Below are 15,823 nucleotides of genomic sequence, written 5' to 3'. Positions count from 1 at the left end.
GTTGGTTTGGGGTGGTTGTCATTGTTTCCAGTATTAAGTGTCAGAGAGTCGGATGGGTGATTTGCCACGAATGTCTCCCTGACTTGGTTCTGTCTGTGACCCAATTGTGGTCACTAGAAGGCTTTAAAGATTTCTGTACTCATGACCTAAAACACTACACATCAAATTCGTGATGTAAAAATGAGATTCTGGGTTTTAAGGAAAGGATCCTGTTACTGTAGAGAGGTGAACCAGCCTCCTCTCTTACTTAGATGTTTTGTACAGGGTCTTGCTACTCAAAGTGCAGTTCCCAGAGCTGCAGCAATGGCATTACTTGGGGGCTTATTAGAAATGTAGTTTGAAAAAGTACTGGTATAAAGAACACTTCATAGGACACAGCAAAATGGATATAGAGTAAAGGTACATGCCATTGTTGGAGAAAGGATTCCCAGGATAAAGATAAAAAACAGTAAGAAAGATTCACTTGGCTGCTGTCGTATCTCCAGTCTATGAATGCAATTTAAGCGAGGCAATTTGTAAATAAACATAACGTTCTGAATGTGGTTGGTTAGGGACACACTTCCCCATTCTAGTGGACTTCCTGCCTTCATGGAGCCACATCACATTGTGGATGCCTTTAAAGGTATCCTCTGGTGTCACTGAGCAGGCAGGAAGGACTTACCAAGCCATGATGCCTGAAACTGCTATGCCCAAATAAAGTCCTCCCAGACACTATTTGGAACCCTGGGATAATGTTGGAGTAATGGAGAGTGAGTGAGGGTTTTTCTTTACCTTTATATGAACACATTTGGTCACCAGTACTTCTCCCAGCATGGAAGCTGGACCGGTCGGGGGGAGTCTCGAAAGGGACTGGATGATTTTATGCCATAGAGATGTGCTGAGAGGCATTACTGCACAGTAGTTAAGCATATGGACACAGACAACCAGGTTCAGTTCCTGGCACTGACTAGCTGAAGTTGGGTGAGTTACTTAATTCTCTGTGTCTCAGTTTCTTTCTCTGTAATATGAGGATGGTAATAACACCTACCTCATAGGGTTGTTATGAAGATTGCATAAGTTGATAGATTTAGGTGCTTAGAACGGGGGTGACAAGTAGTAGACTCAATAAATGGAAACAAACAAAAAAAAACATTATCTAGGGGCCAATGGGCAGCATAGTGCTTGCCCCATAGTAGGTATTCAGGTGCCTATTAAGTGTTCATGGGATGTGCCCATTGTCTATTTACTGCCTCTCAGCTTCAAATTCACCCTTAATTGCCAGTCCTAGGAAATTAAGATGGGCCCTTGAAATATTTTTCCTCTGCCAGCTGGCATGATGTTAAACTTTGTTGGTAGAGGACCCAGGAAAGACATTGCAGGAAGAAGGGGCTTTCCTTCCTGGCTCCAGTGTGCTCCGGGCAGCAGGCTCCTCTAGGCCCAACTCCTGCAGAGCTGCGGCTGCCCCAGCCCCGGCCCTGGGAGTGCAGGGCGGCTCGGAGCATCCTCCCCTCCCCAGGCAGTTCAGTAGCAGAGGCCTCTAGGGAGACAGCTCCCTGTGAGGAACTTCCCCCCACAAACTGGAAGACAGACAAAAAATGGATTTGGCGAGCCCTGGCTATGTCCTCTCCAACAAGGTCTGGATCTCCACTGGGCAGGCAAGGGTACAGGATCTTTTCCTTGAAAACTCCGTTTCAGTCCTAGGAATATCTACTATTCCTATATTCGTTAGCGATCTCTTTACTTCTTTTAGCCTGTCTCTTGTTTTAGTTAATAATTTGTTATATTAAACTTTCCCTATTCGAATTATCATCTGGTTTCTGTCTCTTGATAGGACCCTGAAAGATAATGAAATTTTAACATTTCCAATTGCTCTGGGAAATCTGTATGTTGTCTGTAAGATGAATGATGCAAACTTTTAAGAAATGACTATGTGTGTTGAACAGATATACTGCTATCTGTGATTAAGTGAAAAAAATAAGTAAAACAATATGTAGATGATAGTCCTATTTATACTTTTAAAAATCTGTGTGGGGGCCGGCCCCCTGGCCGAGTGGTTAAGTTCGTGCTCTCTGCTTCCACAGCCCAGGGTTTCGCTGGTTTGGATCCTGGGTGCAGACATGGCACCGTTCGTCAGGCCATGTTGAGGCGGCATCCCACATGCCACAACTAGAAGGACCCACAACTAAAATATACAACCACGTACTGGGGGGATTTGGGGAGAAAAAACAGAAAAAAAAAAAGAAACTTGGCAACAGTTGTTAGCTCAGGTGCCAATCTTTACAAAACAAAAAATCTGTGTGGATGTGCACGGGTTCATATTTGTAAGTATCGAGGAAGTTCTGGAAGGATACAGAGAGCCCAGAAGGGATATTACCTCTGGGGAGGGAAGAGGGATTAAGGGAATGGAGAAGGGTGACTTTCATTTTTTTATTTTATATTTTATATTTTAAAAATGTACACTATTGTTACTGTTATAATTTTTATAATTTTAGGAATTAAATTCTTTAATTTTTGTGACTTTTGTAATTTTAATTTAAAAAAGTCAGCAGGTGATAGAACCTTGTGTGGGAGGACAGGGAAGGAACTAACAATTATTGAGCACCTATTATATGCCAGACACTTTCCATATATTATCTCATTTAATCGTGCGAATGAGAGAGGCATTGTTATTCCTATTTTACTGATAAGAAAACTGGGTCTCAGAGTGATTAAGCAATTTTCCAACTTCATGTTAGAATTCTGCCTTGGCCTTTTGGAATCCAAAGTCCAGACTCTTCCCACCATGCTAGTGTTTCTTAAACTGAGTTTTATAGACCTCTGAGAGGAGGCCCATAGACGTGTTCTCAAGGTTCATGAACTCTCCAGACAATTCCTAAATTTTAGTATGTCATTTCAATGATAATCTTTAAGTAGATATGTTCTGGATCTTCTGGAAGACCATCTTAAAAGAGCACTTCAGACATCTGAATTTTGCTTATGTTTATGCTAGTGTTCTTACCAAAGTCACATCCTCCCTTAATTGTCCCAGGCGAATCAGAAAAGAACAGAGTGGAATTTCATAAGGCATTCATGCCAAGGGAGGGCCAGATTATATCATGGCTCAAACAGAAAACAGTGGTGGGGAAGAAAACACCTCACATTCTGAACATGGCAACATATGCACAGAAAACTCAAAAAAACTGCAACTCAAGAATTAGTGCTGTACTCACGTTTGGAATGGTGATTTTAGTTTTGGCCAAACACTACTACATTAAATTAATGTTGTCACATTTAAATTTTCTTGGCTTTGTAGTTGCGTTTTTATTTAAATTTTAAATTTATTTTGGCTCTACAATTGCAGAAGAGAGAGATACACAAGGGTTTATACCTGGCTTTATGTTTATACATCAAGTAACATAGTAAAATAATTTGAAAGGCATCCTCCCATCAACAGTAAAGAGAACGTCTTCCTTTAAAGAGACTCATTTATGACTCAAATTTGAGAAGATTGCTATTATACCACTCTGCTTCTCTAGACATAGAAAAGGACATAAAAAACCCTGAAATACATTACAGATATGATGACAGGGTTTTGGAACCAAAATCTAGATGCTTAATCTAACAATGGTACTGAATTCAGGGAATGCAGGACGTATTGTTTTAACTAAAGGGCACACCTGGAGAGAAACTGAACGGCCAATTACCGGCCCATCATGCCAGGCCTCTCAGGGACCACGCCTGGTGAAATGGAGAGTCCCAGCTGTGCAGAACAGCTTTCAAGCACAAATGCATACTCTGCGTAACGCTCCCTAGTGAGCCTCCTATGATTCAAACAAACAAAAGAGAAAGTTTTCTTTTAGGATGCAAGAAGCAAGTCCCTAGCAAGCATCTGTATAATCAAGAGCCATCTACTGCGAGAAAGCAGCTTGTCAGAACGAAGCCAGTTGGGGACTCAGTGAAGCAAAAGCCCTCAACTCGCATCTGCTGGACACAAGCGGAGCCCCAGTCTGAACGTACAATAAAAACAGCCGGGCCCACAAAGCCCTAGGTTGTGGCTTTAAATAATCTGGCTCAGGGCCCCCGAGAGTGGATGATCAACATTTTTATGGACTCGGCATTGAGTTCTGGGAGCCAAAAGCCATGTCAGCAGGTGTGGAGCATGCCTTACCTTTGTGTAGAATCCTAGGCTTTTAATTATGGGTCAGTCAGCTGCTTCTTGATTTATGCAGAACCCTTTGGGAATACTAACTACTGAGCCATCACATCAAGGTGGCCATTTAAGGTATCATTAAGGCAATGGAACTGTTAGTGCCTGGAAGAACAAAAAGTATTTTCCAAAGTCCCAAACTGGCACAGGCCACTTCCTTATCCCCTCCCCCAGCCTGCAACAGTTGCCAAGGCCACCTATACCCTCTTCCCTGCACTGCTCAGTATTCCCCACCTCCCTCCCTGAAGCCCGAACCCCTTAGAGCCTCCCCCAGGGCATTGGCACACACAGACACTTGAATGGAAGTTTGCCACACAAGGCAGTGGAGTTGCCCCTCTCAGTTCCACAACTGTTCTCAGGCGTACTTTCAGGTATTTTAACCCGACATCACTTATTTTTAAATGGCGGAGGCTTGGGGCTTCTCAGACACTGGGATTGTCCTGTGGCCCAAACTGACTTAGGAAAAGCCCTGAAATCAACCCAAAAGGCTACTGCTGAGTCTCCTCAGCTCCCTTTCTTTCTTATCTTCACCAGTTGTTCCTTTTCAAACAACTCTGTGTTTTGCTGTAGCACTCCCTCTGCCAAGACTGTCCCATATGATGCCTGGCCTTGGGTCTGGCAGGGCTTCCCTCATCACCCCTGCCCTTGGCCTGCCCTGCCCTGCCCTCCCTCCCTCCTTGCCTGTAGGAGGGCGGCTGCTGCTGTGGGGACAGCTGGAAACAGGTCAGAAAGCTGAAGGGAGAGAAATAATACACCTTTATTGCAAAGTTTTATATGGAAAAAAACCTTGCATTGCTAAAACTAGGAATAAAGCCTTAGCAGGCAGACCTTTGAGAAACGGTGCAAGTGAGTCTTAAAATTTCAATGGTGAGTTTTTCTGAAAAATTTTACAGAAACATATAAAATAACAGACTCTTGTCTTTGTCTTGAGAAGATAGATTGATTGAAATCAATCAGAGATTATCCAGATTTTTCCTGTGCTCAGTAATACAAGCCCAGTATATTGATGCACTATATGGGGGGTCCCTAAACAAATGCAATTAATGGGATGATAGCCAACTTCAGAGAAGGACAGAGGCTAGTCTGCTCCGGCCAGTTCTTGCCAGGGAACGTGGAACCATAGACGCCAGACCTGATTTTTCAAGAGAAGCTTTAAAATCCAGTTTGTATGTATGTTTATATATGAATATGTGTATGTGAAATTCACCAGTTTTAAAATGTTGGCTTACTTTTTTAAAAAGCAGACCAAACAAAATCTATATTTCTCCTCTGTTCTGGATTTAGAGAATCTGTTCAGGATAAAGTTTCAGAAAAGAAGACAGTGGAAAAGAGTCAAATCAGCCAAGTATTAAGTTGCTATATTTAGAGTTTCCTAAATACAGTAGAAAAGATTGCCTCCTGTCCAAATATGGTTGTAATCTTCATATATATGCTAGCAACTCACAGTTTAAGTTTCTCTTTGACATAATTTGTATGGTTCAACCTCCTTTATCTTGGGTCCCTTTTTAAAGGTCAGAGTGAAGTTTTGGTTTTCTGTATCCACAGGGCTGACTTTGTTCAGAGAAGTTGCAGTTTCCCAAATCCTAACACAGAAGGTCAAGCGAGTCTCTCTTCCAGGAATGTGCACACTCGTACCCAGACAGGTTAGCAGGTTAGGGGCAGGGGGAGACAGATGAACAACAGGGGCTTTCCTCCAACCTCTACCTGGGGATTTTCTAAGACACTGTCCTCAGAAAAGGACACGCAGCTCAAAGTTGCACTGACTGACGTGAAAGATCTCATCCTCCAGGTGGTAAATTACTAATCTTGTTGCTCATGAGGTTCCTTCCCGAAATTTCTTCTTGAAGATCCGGAATTTAAACCTATGCCATTCTCTTGTAGATAACTGGAAATTCCTACCTGAAAAGATTGAAATTCCTAACCCAAATTGATGGCAGCACGGAGCTCCTTCCAGCTCCATCTTGGGCGGCACCCCTCCCTCCTCCCACCGGAGGCTTAGTTAGCAGGCGCCCCCACTCACCTTCGGAGGTGCGAAGAGCCACACAGGCAGCCAAAGCCGCGAGGGCGAGAGCGAGTCCTGTCTGCTGCATGCCCGCCTGCTCCACCAGCTGGGACAGCACCGCAGGTGAGGCAGTGAGATCAGGAAATGAAGCCAAAGGTGTCCTTGGGTGCAGAAAAAGCGCGCGGAGGAAAAATAAGCCAGGAAGCCCCGCCCTGGGAGGTGCTGGGGTACCTGTTTCTCCTGTTTCTTTCCTTGAGACCAGATTCTTTCTTAAGAGCAGACTTGTGGTCAAACCACGGAATGGGGAGCAGTGTTAGACGATGTCAGTGGCCAGACAATCTGGCAGCTGGTGAGGTCATTGTGAGTTGGGGGTGTGCATCAGAATCACTTGGGAACTATTAAAAAAAAATAGCTGTCTACATGAATTTCTCCACAGATCTATACATCAGAATTGGGGGCACGGGACCAGTAATTTGAATTTTTAAAAAAGCTCCATAGGTGATTCTGATGGATACCTCCATTGCATAAAGGAATCAGTGTTTAAGTAGCTTGTTGAAACTAGGCGTTTCTGGGAACAAGGGTGACAAGTCATAAAAAAAATATCTGGTGGAAAGATATGGAAAAATTTGATCCCACTCTGGTCTTTGGTTTGCAGCCAAACTGTTTCCAGTGAAGCTGTCAGTTTATTTGAGACGGGTAAGACAGGTAGAGGGGCCTCTTCCCACTCCCTCTAGGCTGTACCTTTTCTCCTAACTGGTTGCATAACCTCAGAAAACGTACTTAGCTTTTCTGTGAATAAGGAGTTGGGCTGGCTGATCTCCACATCATGCTTTCTCTCTCACTGCACTGTCCCATGCGGTAGCCTTTTGTCCACATGTGGCCCCTGAGCATTTGAAATGTAGTAGTCCAAATTCAGACATGCTGTCAGTGTAAAATGCATGCCAGATTTCAAAGACTTAGTACCAAAAAATATAAACTATCTTGTTAATAATTTTCATGTTGATCACATGCTGAAGTGATAATATCTGGACATATTGAATTAGATAAGATATATTACTAAAATTAATTTTATCTGTTTTTTTTAACTTTGTTAATGTGACTGCTCAGAAAATTTTAAATTGCATGTGTAGCTTCCATTATATTTGCAATGGGCAGTGCCACTTTAAAAGGTCAAGAGCTTGAGGTCAGAATCGTCCCCCCCCCCCCCCCCCCCCGCCCCCATCAAGTTGTGGTACTTAACCAGTCTCCAATTTCACTGTCATGAACTGGAGTTATAATAAAATAGGAAGTGAAATCGTTGGAGGACAAAGATGGTGACCTCCTGAATGAGAAGACCCAGTCACACAGTGTAGCACTTCCAGACGCTGCCACTAAGCAAGGGGACTTTGCCACAGGTCTCAGAGCACAGAGAACCTGCAGAGGTGACTGTCAAGGCCTGTGAAATTTTGTGCACCCACCACAACCACAGTAGCCTCTCTGGAACCAGCAGTATGCTCTGAACTTAAGAGTGGGAAGCTGCGTAAAAGTCATAGCCTGAAGTAGCGAAAATTACAAAAGAACTCCCATGCCTAGACGTTTACCAGCCTGCCGCTGCGCCTGAATTCCCACCCTGAGTCCTTCCTGAGGATGGCTTCTCTGCAGTAGAAAAAAGCCTCTGTTTGGATCAGTTGGAGGGTGACTGTTGGCTAATAGGAGTGATTTTTTAATCCAACAGGACATAATTTACGCAGAACTATTAGGGCACCGACAAGGAAGCCTGGAGTTAGACAGACCCTGTGAGCTTACTCATGTGCTATTCTCTTATTTGTTTCTCTGTTTGACAGGACAGCTTCCCTTTCACTGTGTGCCTGTTTCTTCTGATAGGAAATGTCACCATGGCCCTGCCAGGAAGAAGGCATAGGGACAGAATCCAAGGGGTTGGAAAGCACAGGGGCCCTTCCTTGAGCTGTCACAGGTGACGAGCACGTTCCCTCTCCTTCCTACTCCTTCCTGGGGGGCACTGGAATGAGATGGTGGGTTGGGTGGTGGTTACTGGAAGACAGTTGGTATGATATGTGGAGCCAAAATTATTAAAGCCTGCATGCATGAAACCCCTGCCATTAGAATCCTGGCCTCGGGGAGGGCATTATGTTAACGTGGGGTTAAGCAGCAAACCCTGACATCTTCCAGCAGTGACCAATAAACTACTGGAAAACTCTATACCATGACATTATATAACAAGACATGGATGAGAGGAATGCTGGGCAGATCAGTTTTGATTGGGACGAGGGGTAAACTGAATGATGGGATTTTTGTCTGCAGAGCTCATGTTGCAAGCTATAATTATGGGGTTCATGTGTCTGTGTGTGGCTGGCGTGTTCATTAGGCAGACATGGACCACAATTAACTAGGAAAGAGCCTCCAAAGAGTGCGATCAGAGCAATTTTCATTATTTAAATATTTTTATCTGGACTTGGGGCTTCTACAGAACCAAATGACAAGGAGCCTGGGAAATGAGTGCTTACAGGACCAGGGGATAGTTGGAGGGTAGGGCCATAGGATGAAATAAACAGTTTGAGGACAATTAAAGCCATGTATGCTTTTGTGTTTTCCACTGTGAAATGTCCTGGCTAAGAACACGGGGATGGCGGCTGCCCCATGGCCGAGTGGTTAAGTTCCTGGACTTGCTTTGGTGGCTCAGGATTTCACCGGTTCGGATCCTGGGCACGGACATGGCACTGCTCATCAGGTGAGGCTGAGGCGGCACCCACGTGGCACAACCAGAGGCACTGACAACTACAGTATACAACTATGTACTGGGAGGGTTTGGGGAGAAGAAGAAGAAGGAGGAAGAGGAGGAGGAGGAGAGGGAAGGGAAGGAGGAAGAGGAGAAGAAGAAAAAAAGATCGGCAACAGTTGTTAGCTCAGAGACCAATCTTAAAAACAAAAAGAACACAGGGATGCAACCTTTTAAAAAAAGTTTTTTTTACCTTTTCTTTACTCTCCTAGGAAAAACCCAATTGTTTTCGCTTTAAAGAGAAGTAAAGTGTAAACCTCAGGCTATCATAAAAATACTTGATGTTATCAGTGCTCTAGGTAAAACAACCCATTTGGATTAGGGGAATGAAGACTATTTCTAAACAGTAGCTTAATAAAATTAAGCCAGTAAACTTCCCTTAAAGATTTGTCTTGAAAATTAGTATGTAGATGGACTATTTTGAAAATGATGTCGACATTTAAATGTTCTAGAAGAATCTACAATTTAATGGATGCCTTCCATGAATCTTCCCATGCTGAGAATAATCACCCTTTAGCAAACTATGTGATATTTGAGTTCTGATTTGTAGATGGTGGATTTGTTGAAGCAGAGCCAAACGGGGTCTCGTATTCAAAACTGGGCTCCAAATACATTACGGCAGGCTCTGAGTTACAATTTTTAAAGATAGTATCTTCTCTTCTAATTACAGAATTATATTGGGTCCACTGTAGAAAATGTGGAATGTGTAAAAAAAAAAGTATAAGGAAGGAAATATTTAAATAGCCAGCAATGAGCTTTCTTACCCTTTGGTGGCTATTCCTCCAGTCTTCTTTCTGTGCGTATCTAGTCATTCATGCACTGAGTCAAGCTTTATTAGGGATCTACCATATGCAAGATGTGTTAGATGAATGGTGAGCTAAGAGGACACAGTCTCTGATGCCCGGAGGTCAGACAATTAAGCAGCCACAACAATAATGAAAGGGTAAGTGCCAGCACAGGGTAGTGCAATGCTTAAGGCACCCAGAGCAGGGGCGGTTCACCCAGTCTGGGAATGAACCAGCTCTAAAAGATGCTTTCTAACTGCTGCCAAGTTTAGTGTTTTATAATACAGAGGTATTGTACTTTGGTGAACCAACCTCTCAATTCTGAAAGTTTAGATTTAAAAGTGTTTTTTTCACTATTATAAACAATTCTGCAGTGAATCCCTTATATAATTTAAACCTTTATGCTCACTCTTTAGAATAAATTTTGAAAAGCAGAATTGCAAAGCTAAAGGGCACAGTTGTTTGAAAGCCTTTTGATACATATTCAGGCCGTTAAGCTGAAAAATTTACCTACATCTTTTTCTCCAACACTTTCCACATTTTTTCCGGCATCCCACATGACAACTCTAATTATATAAAGCAAATCACATGCTTTAAAATGGCTCTGCGGAGCACATGGCAGGGCCCTTCCCTCCTCGGAAGATCTGTTTCCCAAATCAGGATTTAAGAACTTTTAGGAGAGCCAGGCTAAGGTCCTTTTCGGTGCTGTGGTTTCATGATTTACACTCTGAATTAAACATGTGATAGGGTTGGGCATCAGGTATGCCAAAGCAAACAGAGAGGAAAGAATGCAAGACTGATCAGTGGAAACAGAGTTTGAACCTAGTGCCAAAGTAGGGAATTTCCCTTGCACTGAATTTCTTATTCCTGGTTAACACAATAGTTTCCTTTCTAGACTTAAACATAACTGTTTGCTTTTTTAGCATTCATGCTTTCCAGATATGTAAAGAATCCAAATTCATTTTAATGTCATTGTTATGAGTTTTATTAGGATGCTGAGGCACAGAAGTTAGGTCACTTGGCAAAGATTAGTCAATAAATTGGGAATCATAGAGCAGAATAGTAACTCAAGCGAAGAAACACAAAAAGAATGCCCCCAGGAAAATCTGAAAAAGAAGAGCCTTGAGGAGTGACTAGTCCCTCTGGATGTCAAAATATGTTGTAAATCTACTGTAATTAAAATAGCTATAGTAGACTGTAGACACCAATGCATAATCCAGAAGATATAATGCTTGTGCGAATTGGATACATAGTAAAGTTAGCATTTTATATCAAGGAAAACTGTGGATTATTTAGTGAATGGTTTGGAAACAACTGGTTAACCATGTGGAAAAAGATAAAGTTGAAGCTTTAAATTCCAGATGTATTAAATATTTAATGTAAATGATTAAAATATAAAAGTATCCAAAGGAAATATGGAAGTTGTGTGTTTTTTTAAACTTTTGGAGAGGGAAGAACTTTCTATGCATAAAACAAGTCTTCGAAGCTATAGAGAAAAGAATGAAAAATTTGACTATACAAAAAAGTGAAATTCCATCATGGAAAAATAAAACTGAATAAAAGACAAATGGCAGGGGCTGGCCCCGTGGCCGAGTGGTCAAGTTCCCACGCTCCGCTGCAGGCGGCCCAGTGTTTCGTTGGTTCGAATCCTGGGCGCGGACATGGCACTGCTCATCAAACCACGCTGAGGCAGCGTCCCACATGCCACAACTAGAAGAACCCACAACGAAGAATATACAACTATGTACCGGGGGGCTTTGGGGAGAAAAAGGAAAAAATAAAATCTTTAAAAAAAAAAGACAAATGGCAAAATGTTGTGTGGGTGGGTGGAGCGGACATTTGTAAGGCAACAAACGGCTGTTATATAAAGAGATCTTGACTATCAATAAGAGGCGAATGACTCAATAGGAAAATGGGCTACGGGTATGAACAGGTAGTTCACAGATGGACTTTTCACCTACCAGGCTGGTGAAGGTCAAAGCGTTCAATATGACGCTGGGTTAGCAAGTATTCACTCATGGGTGAGTAGGAGGGTAAATTGGTGCAAATACTTAGGAGGTTAATTTGGCAATACCTATCCATTTAAAATGAAGATATCCTTTGACTTAAGAGTTTCACTATCGGAATTTACACTAAGATACAGACACATGTATGCAAAGATGTAAGTATAAGAATCTCATTGCAGCATTATTTTTAATAGCAAATTATTAAAAACAACCTGCATAACAACTAAAAGGACCCACAACTAAAAATACACAACTATGGACGGGGGGCTTTGGGGAGAAAAAGAAAAAATAAAATCTTTAAGAAAAACAACCTGCATATCCATCAAGAAGTTACTAGAAAAATAAATTATGGCATACTCCAATGGACTGCAATGCAACAGTAAAAGTAATAATAATAATAATGTGCTGTAAGGAAAGATCTCTGGTCTGCAAGTGAAAAAAACAAACAAGGTGCAGAGCAGTGGAAAAATATATAGTCCGACATTCTTTCCTCTCTGTTTACTTGGGCATATTGATGCCCAACCCCATCACACATTTAATTACAGAGTGTAAATCATGAAACCGCAGCACCAAAAGGGCCTTAGCCTGGTTCTCCTAAAAGCCATCTCAGCTGGGGGATGTTCTATCTGGTTTCTAAAGGATACAGATTTCTAATATATCAGACACACCTACTCACTCACTGCCCTTGGCCCTAGTTTCGAGATATATCCACATATATAAATATATACACCCATGTGTGTATATATAGAGAGATGAAATGCACATATGCAACACACAGACACATGTAGATGTTTATAGAGGCAAAGAAGATTTCTGGAGTGATGCAGCACAAGTTCTTATTAGTGGCTGCCTCTGAGAAAGTGAAGGTCTAGGGTGGTAGAAAAATCTCCTTTTCTTTTCATTGTCTATACTTTTTTATGATTTGAATTTTTACTAATTGTATTAGTTTTCTACAGCTGAATAACAAATTAGCACAAACATCGTGGCTTAAAACAACATCTGTTTGTTAGTGCACAATTTCCGTGGGTCAGGAGTTGAGTAACACTGAACTGGGGCCTCTGCTCAGGATCTCACAACCGACGTTGCAACCTAAGCCAGAGCTGCATTTTCATCGGAGGCTAGAAGTCCTTTCCAAGCTCACGGGGTAGTTGGCATCATTCATTTCCTGGCAGTTGTTGAACTCATGGTGTCTTGGCTTCTTCAAGGCCAGCAGGAGAGAAAGTCTCTGAGCTCTAGATACTCTTTTAAAGAATTCACCTGATAATTTCCCTTTCGATTCACTTGAAGTCAACTTTAGGGACTTTAATTACATCTGCAAAATTCCTGCATCTTTGCCGTGTTCTATTGACTGCAAGCAAATCATGGGTTTCACTGCACTCAAGGCGAGGGGATCATACAGTGGCTTGGATATCAGGGGGCAAGAGTCACTGGGGTCTTAGAATTCTGCCTACCACACCAATATTACCAACTATAAAACCACCATCACCACCACAATAATATCTAATACTTATATAGAGCTTATTTCGTAATAGGCACTGTTCCAAATGCTTTGCACATATTGTCGCTTAATGGTCAGAACAATCCTATGAAGCAAGAATTCTTATAACCCCTATTTACAGATAAGGAAATGAGGCATGAGTTTAAGGAATTTGCCTAAAGTCACAGAGCTTGTAAGTGTTGGAGCTACCACTGGAAACCAGGCAGTATATATTTAGAGTTCTGTGTTCCTCACTACCTTATGTATGTATTGTTCAAATACAGAGGAAAAAAAAATGTTTTAAGTGTTCCAGTGACTGAGGCTATATAACAAATATGCCAGCACTTGTGACTTAAACAACTACAGCATTTAGTTTGCTCCTGAATCTGCAGCTTAAGCAGGGGACGGCTCACATCCTCTCCACTCAGTGTCACCTGGAGTGGTTTGAAGGCTGGGAGCTGGAATCATCTGGACGGCTCACTCATTCCCATATCCGGCAGTTGCTGCTGGGTGTCAGCTGGGGACTTCAGTTGCTCTGTACGTGGGCCTCTCCTTGTGACTAGTTTGCCTTCCTCACAGCATGGTGGCTGGGTTCCAAGGGCAAGTATCCCATGAATGAGAAAGCAAGCCAGGTGGAAGCTACATTGCCTTCATGGCCTGTCTCGGACATTTAAGCAGGTTCATTTCTACTGCATTCCATTAGTTGGGATAGTCACAAAGTCCTACTCATGTTGAAGGGGAGGGGAAATAGACTTCACCTCTCAATGGAGAATGGCAAAGTTCTAGAAGAGCATGAGGACTTGAAATAGTGCTGTCAGTCTGCCTCAAAAAGGTTGATTAGGGGCTGGCCCCGTGGTACAGCAGTTAAGTTTGCACACTCCACTTCGGCAGCCTGGGGTTCGCCGGTTTGGATCCCGGGTGCAGCCAGGGCACCGCTTGGCAAGCCATGCTGTGGTAGGCATCCTACATATAAAGTAGAGGAAGATGGGCATGGAGGTTAGCTCAGGGCCAGTCTTCCTCAGCAAAAAGAGGAGGATTGGCAGATGTTAGCTCAGGGCTAATCTTCCTCAAAAAAAAAAAAAGAAAAGAAAAAGTTTGATTAATTTATTCCTCTATCCCAGAGCTAGCCTGTACCCAAATCATCCCAATAATTTATCTATTCTTTTTGTTAAAAGCATCAAGAAAAAGGCCCCACAATATTAAATAATAAAACATCAAAGTAATGTCCATCTTTCTTTTCATACTCATAGATCACCTTTCTCCTTACATTTCCCTTAGGGTGAAGAACAAAAGAAATTTGAAGATCTCGTGAGGTCTTTGCTGCGGGCTTTGAATCTGGATAATTATATTTTCCTTCTTTTGGCTGAAATTCTAAGATACTTCAGGGAAGAATTCTGAGTTAGGACTGTCTAGAACATGTCAGCTCTTATCTTCTAAGAAAATAGGGAAAGGGGAAATAGATATAATCGTTCATTCATTCATTTAACAAAAATGTATTGAGTCCCCACCCTGAACGGAACACAGCCCTAAGGAAAGAGTAAGAAATGGAGACAATGTCTTTGCCCTCAAGGAGCCCATGTTGGTGGGGGAGAGAAGGAGAACAACAGTTTCAGTATTAATTCCTGTAATAGTGTAGAACTGAAAAAAGATGGAGTCTCTCATGTTAAGGCACTAAAATGGAGCAGGGTGGACATGAAGAGAAGAACAAATTCCTCCTTCAGGATGAACTCTTGAACTCATTAGATGCCTGAAATGCACCTGCACTTCTTCTCAAGGAAGATAAGATAATGGGGACAGAACCTTCATTCCCGTCAGGGTTGTCTTCTACATTCCTATATTTTAGTGGCTTATTTCAACTGACCCTTACCCCATGACTACCTTGCACCTGGAATTTGTTAAAAGACATTCCTTTCTTTTTTTTTTCTTCTTGGCCTTTGTGCTGCTTGAACCTGTGTTCCTGGGCTGCCGTCCTAAAACCCTGAATAAACTTCATTTTGTTTAAGTCTATTGGAGTCAACCTTCAGCTTAGAGGTCTTCAGCTGGGTCTTTGTCTTGTCTGGGATTGAAGCTTCCTAGCAGCCAAGTCCTCAAAAAGAAGGCTGCCATTGCATTAAAATTAGTAATGCAGTTCCCAAACTATGTGCCGAGGCACCCCAGGGTGCTGAAATGAACTCTTATGGGTGCTGTGGAATATTCTAAACCGTGGAGGGAAACATAGGGACATCTGCTGGACGCCACACAGCTACTACTATTAAGTTGTTTGAATCTAACTAAATAAAAACTATATGGTATTTCTTTTGGCCTTAGTGGCATGGTGAAGAAACTACCGAGATATTAAGAACACCAACTGTAAGCCAAGAAAATTTGGAAACCTCTAGAGTACCTCATCTATCAATTTTCCTGATAATTCCTTATATTTTTCTTCAAAGTGAACACACACTGTTTGAGCTCTTCTTTCTCGGGGCAAGGCCTTATCACCTGGACCTCTCCAGGGACTCCTCCCTGGGCCTTTAGAGGGCATCCTCAGGTGAGCATCCTTTCCAGTATCTCCCCACTCCTGCCTCCCTGCCTGCAGGCTTCTCCCCTTAGCATTCGCCTGTTCAGTGTTCCTT

General features: G+C 42.4%; 1 protein-coding gene across 2 annotated transcripts in view; it reads right to left on the bottom strand.

Annotated features, from left to right (window-relative positions):
- The window catches only part of CCL28 (C-C motif chemokine ligand 28), a 37,109-nt gene extending 30,713 nt beyond the window's left edge, over positions 1 to 6,396 (bottom strand). The window contains exon 1 of one of the 2 annotated variants that reach the window (XR_006890179.1): positions 6,186 to 6,390. Coding sequence is in view for 1 of the 2 variants with exons in the window: in XM_046672251.1 (XP_046528207.1) it covers positions 6,186 to 6,255 (70 nt within the window). In the remaining variant the exon portion in view is untranslated. Of the gene's footprint in view, positions 1 to 6,185 lie in introns of both variants that reach the window. The other variant, XM_046672251.1, reaches the window with a different exon arrangement.
- Positions 6,397 to 15,823: the final 9,427 nt, after the last annotated feature.

Source organism: Equus quagga, chromosome 9 (genome assembly GCF_021613505.1).
Source record: "Equus quagga isolate Etosha38 chromosome 9, UCLA_HA_Equagga_1.0, whole genome shotgun sequence".
Taxonomy (NCBI): domain Eukaryota; kingdom Metazoa; phylum Chordata; class Mammalia; order Perissodactyla; family Equidae; genus Equus; species Equus quagga.
The sequence above is the reverse complement of the archived record's forward strand: the minus strand, read 5'-3'. Positions and strand labels throughout refer to the sequence as shown.